This window comes from Syngnathus floridae, chromosome 19 (genome assembly GCF_059516105.1).
Source record: "Syngnathus floridae isolate MCC-2025c chromosome 19, RoL_Sflo_1.0, whole genome shotgun sequence".
In the NCBI taxonomy this organism is placed as follows: Eukaryota; Metazoa; Chordata; class Actinopteri; order Syngnathiformes; family Syngnathidae; genus Syngnathus; species Syngnathus floridae.
The window spans coordinates 3,525,969-3,539,564 of record NC_142431.1 but is presented as its reverse complement, the minus strand read 5'-3'; the positions used below and the strand labels follow the sequence as shown (position 1 = coordinate 3,539,564).

Sequence of the window (13,596 nt, the reverse complement as noted above, 5' to 3'; positions counted from 1 at the left end):
AAAAGACTCTCCCTTTGAAGAAGCCTGACAGACAGACAATGCAAAGAACAGGAAAGGAGACTGCCATCTTGTGGCCTTTAATATCTGTAAAGCAGTGGTCCCCAAACTTTTTTGCGCCACGGACCGGTTACGACTCAGGGGTGTCAAACTTTTTTTTTTTGTGGGCCACATTGTAGTCATAGCTTCTTTCGGAGGGCCATTATGACTGTCAACCCAAATGTATGAGCACCTCATATTATATACAGTAAAAGCTACAAAACAAACTGACAACTCATTTTCAAATCAGATGAGTAAAAACTGGTCAAATATTTTTTTTAAAAGATATTAAAAGTGAAGACAATTTGCAATTTTAGTAATGACATGAATTTGATGCACAATTTGTCTTTGCGGGCCACATAAAATGATGTGGCGGGCCGTATCTGGCCCCCGGGCCTTGAGTTTGACACCGGTGGGTCACGTGTCAGAAATATTTTCGCGGACCGGCCTTTTTATAAATAAATACATTTATACAAATAAATAATACACTCATAATACAGATCTAAATAAGATGAAATAAAATGATACGACTAGCATAAAAACAAGTATAAACGACATAAATATAACTCACCATTACGTTGAATTAGTGGGAGCACGGAGATTGTTTCTCAGGAACGAGCCGGTCCCATCTCGGCGTAATCGGAGACAATGACACCCCAAATGGGTCAGGTTTGTCTTTTAATGCAGGATGCTTGGTCTCCATGTGCCGAAGCAGTTTTGCTTCGTTAGCTAGCCTGTCGTTAGCTAGCCTGAGTGGGCTTGGCGCGTCAATCACCGGTCGCGATAAATCCATATTTTAAGTCGGACTCCAGAAATTTTCTTTTAAATGCAGCTTTCCTTATCTTAGAAGTCGTTGCCTTTTCTTCTGTCTCTTCTTTGGGCTTTTTTCCCTTTCCGAAGAAGCCTTCCAAACATGTTCCTAACTCAGTTTTGCTAGCTTCGCGGGCTCGACTGACATGACATGTCACGTGACCGAGACAATTATAGTTTTCAAAATAAATTCTTACTTAAATTCTTAAATCTTTCAGTTTTAACACACCACTCATAATACAATACTGTTTTTGCATGTGTTAAGTTTCATTCTCAACATTCTTTATTGATCACCCTCTTCCCATACATGTAACCTCTCAAGAGCATCAGTGTATACACACAAATATACAATTATCAATCTTGTGTGACTACACAAAACCAGTGCAGAAGGCCAATGGTCTCCATTAAGTCGAAAAAAAAAAAACCTACATTCAGAGTTTTAAAAAAAAAAAAAAATGTTTTCTACGTGTCTAATAACTAAAACGCTTGTATTTAGTGCTTTGGATGAGATGAGAATAAAGTCGAACTATCAATACTAATAAGTAAAAGCCAGCAGTAGTGGACATTGAAGAGGGCCTGCCCTTAGGGGGACAAAAAAAATAAGTGACAGGGAAAAGAAATATTTACATCAACTGTGTACAACTTCATTTATAAATATGGGTATAAATTAGAAAAATAAAACACTACTGTAGTTCAATCAATGGTCTACTTCTACATACACATTTAATGCCAGTCTGAGAATTAACTATATTTGGTGGGGGGGAAAGAAAAAGGCACGGCAGTGAATAAATGTAGCAATCAATACTTTAATCATCCACCAGTCACGTACGTCGCTAAGGTCCCAGTAGCGACGGCCAGTCAAAAATATAAATTAATAAAGATTTAATCAAAGTACCCACGTTAAAAGTGAACCGTGTCAGTTGGGATTTTGTCAATAAATTAAGCAGTTGAGAAGCCAATGAAAAAGAAGAGCTTGAGGGAAGTTCATGCCAAATTAGGTCATATGGGTGGACAGCAACTAGCTGATGACTGACTCAACTGGATGGCCAGTATGAATCCATTTTAAAAAGCTTTTGCTCATCTTCCAATTAAGACTACTCTAAAAAAATGTGAGCAGTTCCTATTACACACACTGTCCTACCATGGTACCAATCGGAAAGCTACCATGTCCAGATTGCTACACATAGACGAGATCTCTGACCTGAGCTGGCACCTCGGGCTCGGGTTCCTCGGAATCCGCCTCGTCCTCGTTGAGGCCCTCGTACGCAATGGGCTTGGGGCAGCTGTACGGGTGTCCGTTGTCGTCAAAGAAGCGGCGGAAGGTGAATTCGTAGAAGGCGTGCTCGGGGTGCTTGCCGTTGCGGAACCAGCAGCCCGTGTCGCCGAGGTCATCCTCGCCATCGCTATCCCCGCTCCACAGCTTCTCGGGGTCCACGGGGTCAAAGTTGGACGTGTCCGTGGAGTGGGCGATGGTGGGGACGTAAGGCGCCGCTTGCTCCCGCAAGTCGTTGGAGAAGTCGATGGTCTTGAAGAAAGGGTGGGCTTTGATTTCGTCGGCGCCGTTCCTGCCGAGGCGGTCTTCGGGGCTGCGGCAGAGCTTCACGATGAGGTCCGACGCCTCCGGACTGAGTTTGGCAGGCGGGGGGATGTGAAGGGTACTCTTCCAGTTAATCACCTGGGTGGACGGCAGTGATACCACATTAAACTAAGGAACATTAGGAGCATCTGTCCGTTTTTGGTCCACATACCTTGAGCTGCGTCTCCAGGGGCGTGGTCGCTAAAAACGGAGGCTGCCCGACTACCATCTCGTACAAAATGACACCCACGCTCCACCAATCACACAACTGGGTGTATCCTACAAGACAGACATTCACCATCAATCAGTCATGAAGACCCAAGTCAAGCTAACCCAAGTACCTGTTCTGAGCAGAACTTCAGGTGCGATGTAGTTGGGCGTCCCCACTAGCGAGTGAGCCAAGCAGCGCTGGTGCTGTCGGGCTTTTCTCCGCTCGAGAGGCTTCAGGCGGTCCGTGCAGCGGCAGTTGGCTGGGTCCTCCCATTCCTTACTGAAGTCCATGCTGTCCTGCCTGACATGGTCTCCTGCCAAACAAAAGACACAAAATGTTGTTCTCCTTTGGCTTTTATTGCAGTTTCCACCATTAACATGAACAACTCAAGGAAAAAAAAAAAAATCTAAGCTCTGATACTAACCACTCTGGTAATACTTGGAGTCATGAGTCCATCGGAATCCAGTGCACAGGCCAAAGTCGGTGAGCTTTATGTGTCCGTCTCGGTCGATGAGAATGTTGTCGGGCTTAATGTCGCGGTGGATGAAGCCCATTTTGTGGACGCTCTCCACGGCGCAGGTGAGCTCGGCGATATAGAACTGAGCCAGCTCCTCCTTGAAGATGCCGAGCCGGATGAGAAGGCTCATCATGTCCCCGCCGGGGATGTACTCCATGACAAAGTAGAGGTTGTCCCGGTCCTGGAAAGAATAGTAGAGACGCACCACCCACTCGTTGTCGGCCTCGGCCAGGATGTCCCTCTCGGCCTTCACGTGGGCCACCTGGTTCCTGAGCAGCACGTCCTTCTTGCGAAGGGTCTTCATGGCGTACAGCGCTCCCGTGTCCTCTTTCCTCGCCAAGCACACCTCGCCGAAGGCCCCGATGCCCAGGGTCTTGATTCGTTTGAACATGCACTTGTCCATCTTGGCCCGCTTGAGCCGAATGTAGTTTGATTCCTTCTGGCAGAGCATCATACGCATCTGCTCCTGGGCGTCCGACGACAAGCCCACCTAAGAAGCCAAGAGTGACGAGTCAGCGAGTGGCCAAAATAATCACACAGGAACACACATGCAGTAGTGGTTAGAAATGTAAAAAAAAAAATGAAGACAAACTACACTCTGCAATAAATTGTTTCTCGATTGGTGTTTCAATGTTATGAGTCACTTTTAAAGTAAATTTTAACCAAGCGTGCACAAACAGCTTAGAAACGTGCAGACTTGTTGCCATATTTGGACAAATATACATGCCGCAGAGTAAAAGTGAGGCACTGAGGAATTATAATTCCAAAAAACATATTCCTGTGATTAACACAGGCTCACTGTATTTCAATACAAAAATGCAAAAAGAAAAAAAAAAAGGAAGACATGAGGGGCATGCGAAACAAACTCCGTGAAAGGAGTGTGTGTTTGAGAACATCTCAATTTGATACTTTTACCTTTCAGCTCAGCTGTTAGTGACAGCACGAAGAGAAAGGGAGAGGAAGAAGGGCCGAGGAAAAACAGCAGAGCGTGAAAAAGACCACAAAGGACTGGGAAGTGTTGACTAGCAGCAGGAAAAAGATTTATTTTGAACAAATTGGTCGTGTTCAATTTCTCACCCTCTGCATCTCACTCTCCAGCTGTTTCCTCCTCCGGATACGCTGCTGATGGTTCTTCAGGATGTTCTCCACATGCTGCTCCATGAAGAACTTAAAGGCCTGCGGGGAGTACAAAGCCACGCGACACGACTCCCCCCGGCGCTCCTCGTCCTTCTTGTTGCGACGCACGAAGACGGGCGACGCGGTGATCTGCTTCTTCTCCTTTTCTGTCACCGCGTTGCTCTCGGAACTTTCGGCGACTTTCTCCCCCAGAGCGCTCTCGTCTTCAGCCGGCTCGTCTCTGCTGGTGCCGTGCTTACCGGCCCCTTGGTCGTACGCCGGGGGTGAGGGTGCGGCTTGCTGTTGGAGGAGGTGCTTGGGGTAAGGCGGAGGGGGGCCCTGGTAGCTGGGCACCTCGGCTACGACGGGGATCTGAGGAACGGGGAGCGAGGGCTCCGGGTAAGCGGGGGCGGCGGGAGCTGCTTGCTGCATCCACGGCGGGTGCGTGGGGGCGACGGCCGTGTGCAGTTCGGGTTTCTGGACTCGCATGCTTTTGACGGGCTGCAGGATGGGAGCTTGCGTGATGGCGGTGACGGTGGTGGCGGACGGCTGCGAGCTAGCGGGATGGGCTACTCTGCTGTTGAAGGAATTGGAGCGCACTAGCATGTTGTGCTGCCATGACGGAGATAGATCCTGGTTGCTGCTACTGCCCGATGAAGATGGCTGGTTAGGGGCGAGGAGGCTTTGAGACCAGGAATGGGGAGGTCCCATGTTGTACATATCAAGGTTGTGGCTGTTCCGATTTGGAACCATCAGGGATTGAGGGATGTTCCCGCCGTTGACGTACGACGGCGAAGAAGCGGGCCCGCCGGCCTGCATCTGCTGGTCAGTGGGACTCTGCCGGCTGCTCTGGTTGAGCGGGTAGGGGGGAGGCGGTTGCCTGCTGCCTCCTGCCATGTAGTCTGCCTGAGCTGAGCCATTCTGAGACCAACCTGACGGGAAGGTAAACTTATTCCCCCCCGAGCTTTGCATGATGATGGGCTGGTGGCCCATAGGCACTGGGCTGATCCCACGCTGGTTCTGAGGCGATGCGGTCGGATAGCCGTCAGCCCAGGCTCCCTGAGGGACCGGGGAGATGCGAGGCACTAGATAATCCATGTTGCCAGAGTAGCGCTTGGTCGACGGGTTGCTGTCCCAGGAAGACGCTGAAGGCATCGGGCCTCGGTTGGGAGGAGGCGTGACGCTGCGCACCTGAGGTGGCAGGGGAGGATTGACTCTCTGGCTGCTACCGGGGTGTCCCTGCGGGAACGCAGGAGGGGGGCCGGGACTGTCTGAGCGGTACATCATGGCATGGCGAGGAGCGAGGGAATCTTTCGAGCCTTTCCAGCTCGGCCTCCTCAGTAGTGACTGCTGAATGTGAGGAGCGCCTGTGGACAGCACATGAAGAAAGATTATTTCTATGGATTCTTTACATAAAGCATTTATAAAATGGGCAGGGTAGGGTGGGGCGGCCCAGTTGAAACGTTCACCCACCTGGGGCTTTCAGGCATGCGGTGCTAGGGTTGGCGGAAACCATCTGGTCCCTCATTGAGTCCTGGTAGGTCACCTTTGCCAAGTAGTCAACTGCTGTCACCACACTGTGACCAGGGGTCTGCACAAGCATAGGAAAATAAATTAGTCAATATGATAACACATAAGGATAGCTTGCTAAACAATAAAATACCTGATGGTATTCGGACATAAACTATGAATTTAAACTTTTAAATCTGATTTTTACTATTTCAGCATTCATTTCCTTGCTTCCGCTACTCAATGCTACTTTATGCATTTCATCAAAAGGAAGATAGAACTGATAACACTTGATGTTGTCTTCATACTTGCCATTCCACTTGGCATTCTGAACATGCTTCAAATAGCTATTCCAAAAAACAAGATGCAGCATGTGATCATGAATAACCGCGGCACGTGCAGAATGTGAAAATTCTTCTGTATTGACTGAATACCTCTTCAAACCCAGCAAATGGAGGAGGCTCCATCGCCATGTGTTTGTTGAGCTCTGCTGAAGTGCTGGTCTCATTAGCAAAAGGCATCAGGGACTCACGGATCTCCCTCAAGGCCTTATGGTGCGGGTTCTTAGGGTTGAACGAGCGCCCCTGTTGCCTTAGGTCCTCTGGAAGCATTTTACCGCTAAAGTCCACTTTGGGTGGGTCGGAGGGCTTCGACAGGTTTCGCAAGCTGTTCCGGATTTCTTGCAGCATATGTTGGCTGTTGCCACTGTAGTTGCTGGCAGGGAATGTTTTGGGTCGTATCTGCCTGTAGCCCTCTGGTTTCTCTCCTCTCTTCATGTAAGAGCATGTACGAAGACGACGAGGGAGCTGAAGAGGAGCTGACACCAATGCAGCCAAGGTTCTAAGGGGCGGGGTGGGGGGGTCTTGTTAAAGACCTAGCTCACATTTGCATACTGCTGACATGAGTGCACCGTCCGTGATGAGGCATTCAGAGCATCTGTCAAGTGGTCCAACAGGTTGGACAAAGGGGATGCAGAGAACACAAAAACATCGTTAATTAGATTATAATCAATAAAAAATTGACCCAAGCATATGCTGACCACAATGTGGATCACAAAATCTGTTTTGGCGTCATTGGTAATACAAGGTGAGTGGTAAGCGTAATCAACAAATGCGTAATTCATAGTGAATCCTCCGTCTATCACAAAATACAACAAAATATGCAAAAGGACTCAATTAAGTAAGAAAAAAGTAGCCCAAGCATCGCGGCCTATGTGTGTTGCTGCTTAGCTAATGCAACAACAGCTTGCGGGGTACTTAGCATGTTAGCTCGCAACAGCATAAATTGCACCAAATCGCTTAGCCGGCCGCGCTTGACAACTTACCAGTGTAAGTAACGGCGACTTTCCCAGATTAAGTTTTATTGTTGATGGATTTTGTATCGTCAACTAGTAAGAAGGTTTGAACAAAATGTCCTAATTGTGGCGAACTAGCTGATAGCGTTTGCTGTTGAATTCCTGAGATAGCTGAATGACAAGTACAGGGAACAAGTTGGACGAAGTAATTACAGAACACTTCCGCTTATTGTAAATTAAAAGAGATAGGGCAAATGAAAACTGATCCAGCAAATCAGCATGTGATCCAGACAAACATTGTTTGGATTATACAATTATTCAGTAGTTTTGAAACAAGCAATTAAATTTGGGGGTACTTGCTTAGTCTGTTTGATAATCAACGTCTTTACTTTGAAAGTCTAGCAGGATGTATAAGTGACAAGAATTAAACAAGGGCTTTTCACAAAGTACCCGGATGCTGGTTGTTTTCGTAATATCGGCACTATTTATCATCACTTTGTAAATAAATACACTTGTATGAATAAATGACTTGGGAAGTGTCCATTCTTTTTAGGTAAAAAAAAAAAATCTGAAATGTGAAAAATAAAAAATGCCAAAAAAATCACAAAAGTTTATTTAGTTCAAAATTTATTGAATTGGCATTTATACAAAAATATGTAAAATATTCAGCTGGGAATGATTAACAAAGACACAGAATTTCGCAAATGAATATGCATTGTGACTTAACATCAACGTATGATTTGCAAAGCCTCTAAACTGGGACCTGTCTGTTTACAAAAATAGCCTCTCCATCAGTCCCGCACACGAGACACTGTCCAAGTACATCCAAACTGTTTACGGACAGCGTTTGGCTGGGCAGCATGTGAGTTGTCTCCAGACGCCCTTTACTTGAGTCTCCGCCAAGCCATGCGTCAATGAGGGACTGGTTGCCTCCAGCGGGAGCCATCGCACTGCGAGACACCATGCTGTTGTTTCTAGCACCTGGAAAAAAACAATTAAAAACGCCACTTAGTATCGTTGTAAAACTTCATATAGTTTTCTGAGGTTGATTATATGACAACATGAGACTTGCCTTGCAAGAAGGTTGGCATGTCTGAAGCTGATGTCTCCCAGTGAAGCAATGAACCGTCCTCTGAGCACGTGAACAGATGATCAGGGTTCATTGGGTGGAAATGGACTTCCCACACTGCAGACAAAAGATAATATGAATAAATTTGAAATGAAAAGTGCCACCAGTATTAAAAAAATAATCCTACTTTCAGCAGAGTGCGCCTCCATAAGTGACAAAGGCGTGTTGCTTTGCCTGACATCCCAAACATAGAGCATTCCATTCTGGCCTCCCGTGGCCACAATGTGCTGCTGGTTTGGATGTGTGTCCACGCAGTGCAGGGGGACTAGATCTCCTGACCTGAAATCAAAATGCTAACTCATATCCGTCTCTTATGATAAACTGATGCTACTGACTTGTGGAATCTTACATGGAAAGAATCTGCGATGGGGAGTTGCTCTGTTGCCTGAAATCCCACATCTTGAGTTGGCCGATGGAATTGACCGTCAGGATCTCAGTTGTTTTCAAGTAAGTCACAGCATGAATTGTGCTGCTATCTGCATTCTCTATAAAATGTACAAAAGAATGTTCAGTACTGAAATGATGCGTGAAGAGCAGGAACCGGATTCTGGAGCTAACCTATGATCCGACTGATTGCTTCCTGGTCAGCTCTGTAGACAATAATCCTGCCGTCTTCACCTACAGAAACAATCTCGGGGCTGCTGCACACCACACTAGTACATGGGGCATTGTCGCAAGAGTAATGATGTGCTTCTGCCCACTGGCGTGAGACGGATAGTGCCTGTGGGCAAACAAAAAAAAATTCAAATCTGAAGACAGCTTGACCTTAGAGTTTACTCTCTACCTTCCATGGCTATATGATGCAAAACCTGTACTTGAATTATATTTCCACCAATAATATTTGTACCTGATTGTTATGGTTATAGCAGAATATGGTAACGCCTCCGGTTGATGATGCTGTGATGAATCTGTCTTGGTCTAGAAACTGGAAAATTGTGTCATGTTACATTAAGACAGAATAGATACAGTGGTTTATAAAGACAAGGTAAATGAGCAACTTACTTGAAGATCAAGAACATCTCCCTCATGCTTATGTTCACACAGTAGCTTTGGGTCTATATCGACTCCCTCTTCCATAGAAGAAAATCCATTATTTCCAATAGACCAAATAGAAACTGTGTTGTCCTATAAAGACAGAAGTTTCGTTTTAAAATCAAGAAAGGATATAATGTGACACAATTGGAGTAGATCCATATTTCTTTTAACCAGAGATTGAAGACTAACTCAATTTCTGATTGCATTTTCAACACGTGAGCTGAGTGACGATTGTACGAAATAAACACGAGACCATCACACAGCTCTGACACTCACAAAACGCATCTAATTCGTGGTTCAACACCACGACATAAAAAAATCACTCATGTTATTATAAATAAACGACTAACCTCGTTATCCCAAGAGCCAGTCGCAAAGATTTCGGGTTGCTGAAGAGACGAACGCGATACAGGTCGCCATCTGACTTTACTGATTTTCTGCGAGACGTATTTTGCATTACTACTTTCCATTGGAGCAGGGTAATTTAATTTTCTTTTTTGCAAAATGCACGTTTACTGTAGTTAGCTTTAGCTTTCAACACATTAGCCTCTACCGCTTCAACGAACATTACGCTACGGGACTTCCATTCGGACAAACTTCATTCCAGGCTAAGAAGCACCTACTGGTAGGACTCCCCCTCGTGGTCATAGTCGCCACTACATCTGTAAATCTCAACCCAACGAGCGAGCGACTTGGAAATAACCTCGTAGAAGAGGGATATATTTCAATATTTATTTCTCATGAAATGACACCACATATTGCGTCAAAGACGAGCTGCCCCGCTGTAGCTTCACCGTGAATGTCTGGTGACGTATCGGCTGCTCCGTCTGCTTTGGAGGTTGCCACCTTCCTCGGCAAAACACTTGGCGCAGGCGCGGCACTGACGGCTGCTGTCTACTTAGCCCGCAAAGTCTGCCTAATAATGGCGTGGAAATCTGGAGGAGCTAGCCACGCAGAACTCGTCAACAACCTGCGCAGTAAGTTTGCATGCTTGGGCCAGCAGTAGCTAGTTGTGGCAAACGCGAGTGTTGCATGGAACCGCTTTAATTTTGGAGGTTTCGTTCACAAGTGGGGGGCTAGCTGGTTGCTATGCTAAGTGGCATGTTACGTTTCTCCACCCCTTTTTAACAAACCACGCTCCTGTCGTTTTGCATGGCGCACCCCTGCGTGGTAGAGGACACCAAAAAATGGCTATTCAAGGTCATTCTTTTAGGCGTTTGGTTCAATTAGCTCGTTAGCTTTATGTGCGTCATTTGGGGACGCTGGAGGAGAGGCAACGGTTGCAGGCAAGGCACTTTGCCCACATTCACTGATGCTATCAAAGTGACATCCACTTGACTCCTGCCTGAATGACACTGACAGCTGAAAACCTTCCCTGCATGTCTGTATTGCAATGAGGCCAAATCGTTTAAGTTTTATACCCTACTTTCCAACCTCTATCCAGCCAAGACGCATTTAATTAGAAACATCAGATTTATTATTATTATTATAATAAGGATGGATACTTTTGCATCAAATTTGGTTGCTCAAACCTTGTCGACTGACATCCAATACAAGAGCTGAATGGACCTTATATATGGCAACGCATTAAATTACAGTGATCCCTCTCGACTTCGCGTTTCATTTATCGCGGCTTCACTACATCGTGGATTTTTTTCCAAATAAAACATTTAAAAGTCAAAATAAAACTTCTAAATTGAGGAAATACATGTGTAACCTTTAGGACAATTTAGTATTGCTCCAAATTTTCATTCCTTTAGATGTCCGTTTTCACGTGTTAGCATGATCGTGAATTAGCATCTTTCCGCTGACTCGTTAGCCTACCCAGTACTTCGCGGATTTCATTTATCGTGGGTGGTTTTTGGAACAAATTACCTGTGATAAACGAGGGATTACTGTATACCTGGGAAACGTCAGGTGGCTGAACAGTTTCTGCATATATGTGACTATCCATATTATTATACATCATTTCTTCCATCCATCCATTAAAGAAATTTAATTGACGTAATAAATCCTATTGTCTTTACCATGACTCACCGGCATGCTATTTAACTGCTTTTATGCGATGTAATATATTTGTTCCATTTTGCATCTTTAGGAAATGGCATCATCAAGTCCGACAAGGTCTATGAAGTCATGCTGGCGACAGACCGGGCTCATTACTCTAGATGTAACCCTTACATGGACTCGCCGCAGTCAATAGGTATGTCTAACTGGAGTATCGAAATCCAATAAATATACTAACCAAATACTTCTCTTTTAACCTAAAAGGCTTCCAAGCAACCATCAGCGCCCCGCATATGGTATGAGTTCACCCGGTCAATCTTAATACGACCTTTGACCTTAGCTATCTTGGTGACAAGCCCTTTCGAATCCACTTGAGACAAGCTCACTCAATTGTGTCTCTTTGTGCCCACTCAGCATGCGTATGCCCTGGAGCTTTTACAAGAGCAGCTACACGAGGGTGCCAAAGCCCTGGACGTGGGCTCGGGCAGCGGAATCCTTTCTGTTTGCTTTGCACGAATGGTGAGCCGCACGTGGCGCATAAAATGCAACGTCGGCTTGTAAATTGTGCCACACATCCTATTTTGCCCTTCACAGGTAGGCCCTGAAGGGAAAGTTGTCGGCATCGACCACATTAAAGAGCTGGTTGACGACGCCGTTACCAACGTGAAGAAAGACGACCCCAGTTTGATCACGTCGGGAAGAGTAACGCTAAAAAGTTGCGTGCTAATGAACGTCAGAATGAAGACGTGTATATAAATTGTCCCGTCTGTGTTTTTCAGTCGGAGACGGACGATTGGGCTACACAGAAGAGGCGCCTTATGACGCCATCCATGTTGGAGCAGCAGCAGCAACGGTCCCCCAAGCTGTATGTCAGAGTCTTGATAGAACCTCCAAGGTCCAGAACAAATCTCTCTATTCCTTTCACAGCTTCTGGACCAGTTGAAGCCCGGCGGCCGTCTCATTCTGCCCGTAGGCCCGGCGGGGGGGAACCAGATGTTAGAGCAATACGACAAGATGGAGGATGGCAGCACCAAAATGAAACCCCTGATGGGGGTGATCTATGTGCCTTTAACGGACAAAGACAAGCAGTGGTCCAGGTGGAAGTGACTCCCTTCTTCTCCCCTCCCTTCCCTCCATCCTCTCCTTCTCACAGCGGAAAAGGTGAAATTGGCATGGCTTGGAGCAGGCAAGAGGCTGCATTTTGCTGCTTGCTGACATATTTTGCTTCTTCCATACCATGCCAAGTAGCTGCACGTTTCCTCTTTCCCTCTCTTTTTTTTTTAAAAACTCACATCCGTGGGTAAATCATACCCGCTAGACTAACAAAACTTGAAAAAAACACTGTGAAAGCTTGTCTTTGGGCTTAGTGAGCATGACCCCCCCCAGCAATAATCATTTGGAACGTGCCAACTATCTTTTATTTGATCTTCTGCTCTGTGAGATGTAGACAACACTGACCGGTTGGATTGTATGTACATTTTGAAATTTATAGCTCATCTTCAAAGCATTATTTTGCCTTTTTCACTTTGTCTAACATCCATAACTTGTGTTTCCTGCAGGGATGAACTCTGAACAGGAAGACAGTCCATCTTTGTAATATCGAACCTGGACCGAAACACAGACTAGGAGGGGGGGGGGGGGATTCCAAAAGCATAACAAAACGACTTATTTAAGTTTATTCACTAAGCGTGATGGACTAAAAGAGTATCAATGAAGAGGGAGGGGAAAAAAAACGCTTTAAGCTGTACCTGAATAATATTTTCTGTTGTGGTTTCTTTATTTTGAATGCAGTCAGCCATAGTATTTCTGCGTTAAAAGAAGAATGTTGGACTTTAAAGCCTGAGCCTATTAGGTGATTCACATCACTGCAGTTTCAATTCCTCTGCTAATAGATGAGCTTGTCGCCCACCCCTCCCCCTCCCACACAGACACTGATTGCAGTATTAGCTGATGAGCCCCAAATAATCACAGCACTCAAGACCATCTTATACTACAGCCTAGCGATGCAGTCGGCGTAAAATACCGGCAATGGTTTCCATCCAAAGAAAAACGGACCATTAACACCAACACGTGCATGGCAAAGATGCGCTTCCAAGAAACATCAAATGCAAGCCCCTCTGGTGATTTTTCACAGTCACTGCTTTGCCAAAACAAGCTGTCATAAATGAATGTCTTGAGGGAAAAACTTTAAGCACATTTTATTTGGAGTGAATTGAGTGATGATTGTCATGATTTCTGGAATGGCATATGACAATAAAGAGTTAGCTTGTGGTTTGGCTTTGGATCTTTTTGTTTTCAGGCAGTAACCACGTATAGTAAGAGTATTTTTTTAAAAAAATACCATGATACCCAAAGC

The 13,596-nt window shown here is 45.7% G+C and overlaps 3 protein-coding genes across 4 annotated transcripts; 1 reads left to right on the top strand and 2 right to left on the bottom strand.

The window, feature by feature from the left end:
• Nucleotides 1-1,092: 1,092 nt before the first annotated feature.
• Nucleotides 1,093-7,271, bottom strand: lats1 (large tumor suppressor kinase 1). The gene is made up of 8 exons (XM_088361035.1): nt 7,100-7,271; nt 6,210-6,711; nt 5,740-5,857; nt 4,228-5,633; nt 3,058-3,640; nt 2,764-2,946; nt 2,595-2,701; nt 1,093-2,521 (listed from the first exon to the last, which is right to left on the bottom strand). Exons 2-8 carry the CDS (start codon nt 6,549-6,551, stop codon nt 2,024-2,026), a joined length of 3,237 nt encoding a protein of 1,078 aa, XP_088217161.1. The 5' UTR covers nt 6,552-6,711; nt 7,100-7,271; the 3' UTR covers nt 1,093-2,023.
• Nucleotides 7,272-7,679: 408 nt separating this feature from the next.
• nup43 (nucleoporin 43) lies at nt 7,680-9,849 on the bottom strand. The gene is made up of 8 exons (XM_088361058.1): nt 9,584-9,849; nt 9,201-9,323; nt 9,046-9,123; nt 8,757-8,919; nt 8,548-8,683; nt 8,326-8,477; nt 8,142-8,255; nt 7,680-8,050 (listed from the first exon to the last, which is right to left on the bottom strand). The coding sequence occupies exons 1-8, from the start codon at nt 9,701-9,703 to the stop codon at nt 7,821-7,823; spliced, it is 1,116 nt and encodes a 371-aa protein (XP_088217184.1). The 5' UTR covers nt 9,704-9,849; the 3' UTR covers nt 7,680-7,820.
• On the top strand, nt 9,566-13,511 carry pcmt1 (protein-L-isoaspartate (D-aspartate) O-methyltransferase). 2 transcript variants are annotated; one of them, XM_088361059.1, is made up of 8 exons: nt 9,566-10,210; nt 11,332-11,436; nt 11,505-11,536; nt 11,655-11,759; nt 11,835-11,955; nt 12,020-12,105; nt 12,168-12,337; nt 12,800-13,511. In XM_088361059.1, exons 1-8 carry the CDS (start codon nt 10,033-10,035, stop codon nt 12,810-12,812), a joined length of 810 nt encoding a protein of 269 aa, XP_088217185.1. In that variant the 5' UTR covers nt 9,566-10,032; the 3' UTR covers nt 12,813-13,511. The 2 variants fall into 2 exon arrangements, with proteins under 2 accessions (XP_088217185.1, XP_088217186.1); XM_088361060.1 differs by having other exon boundaries at nt 12,168-12,708.
• The last annotated feature ends 85 nt before the right edge of the window (nt 13,512-13,596 follow it).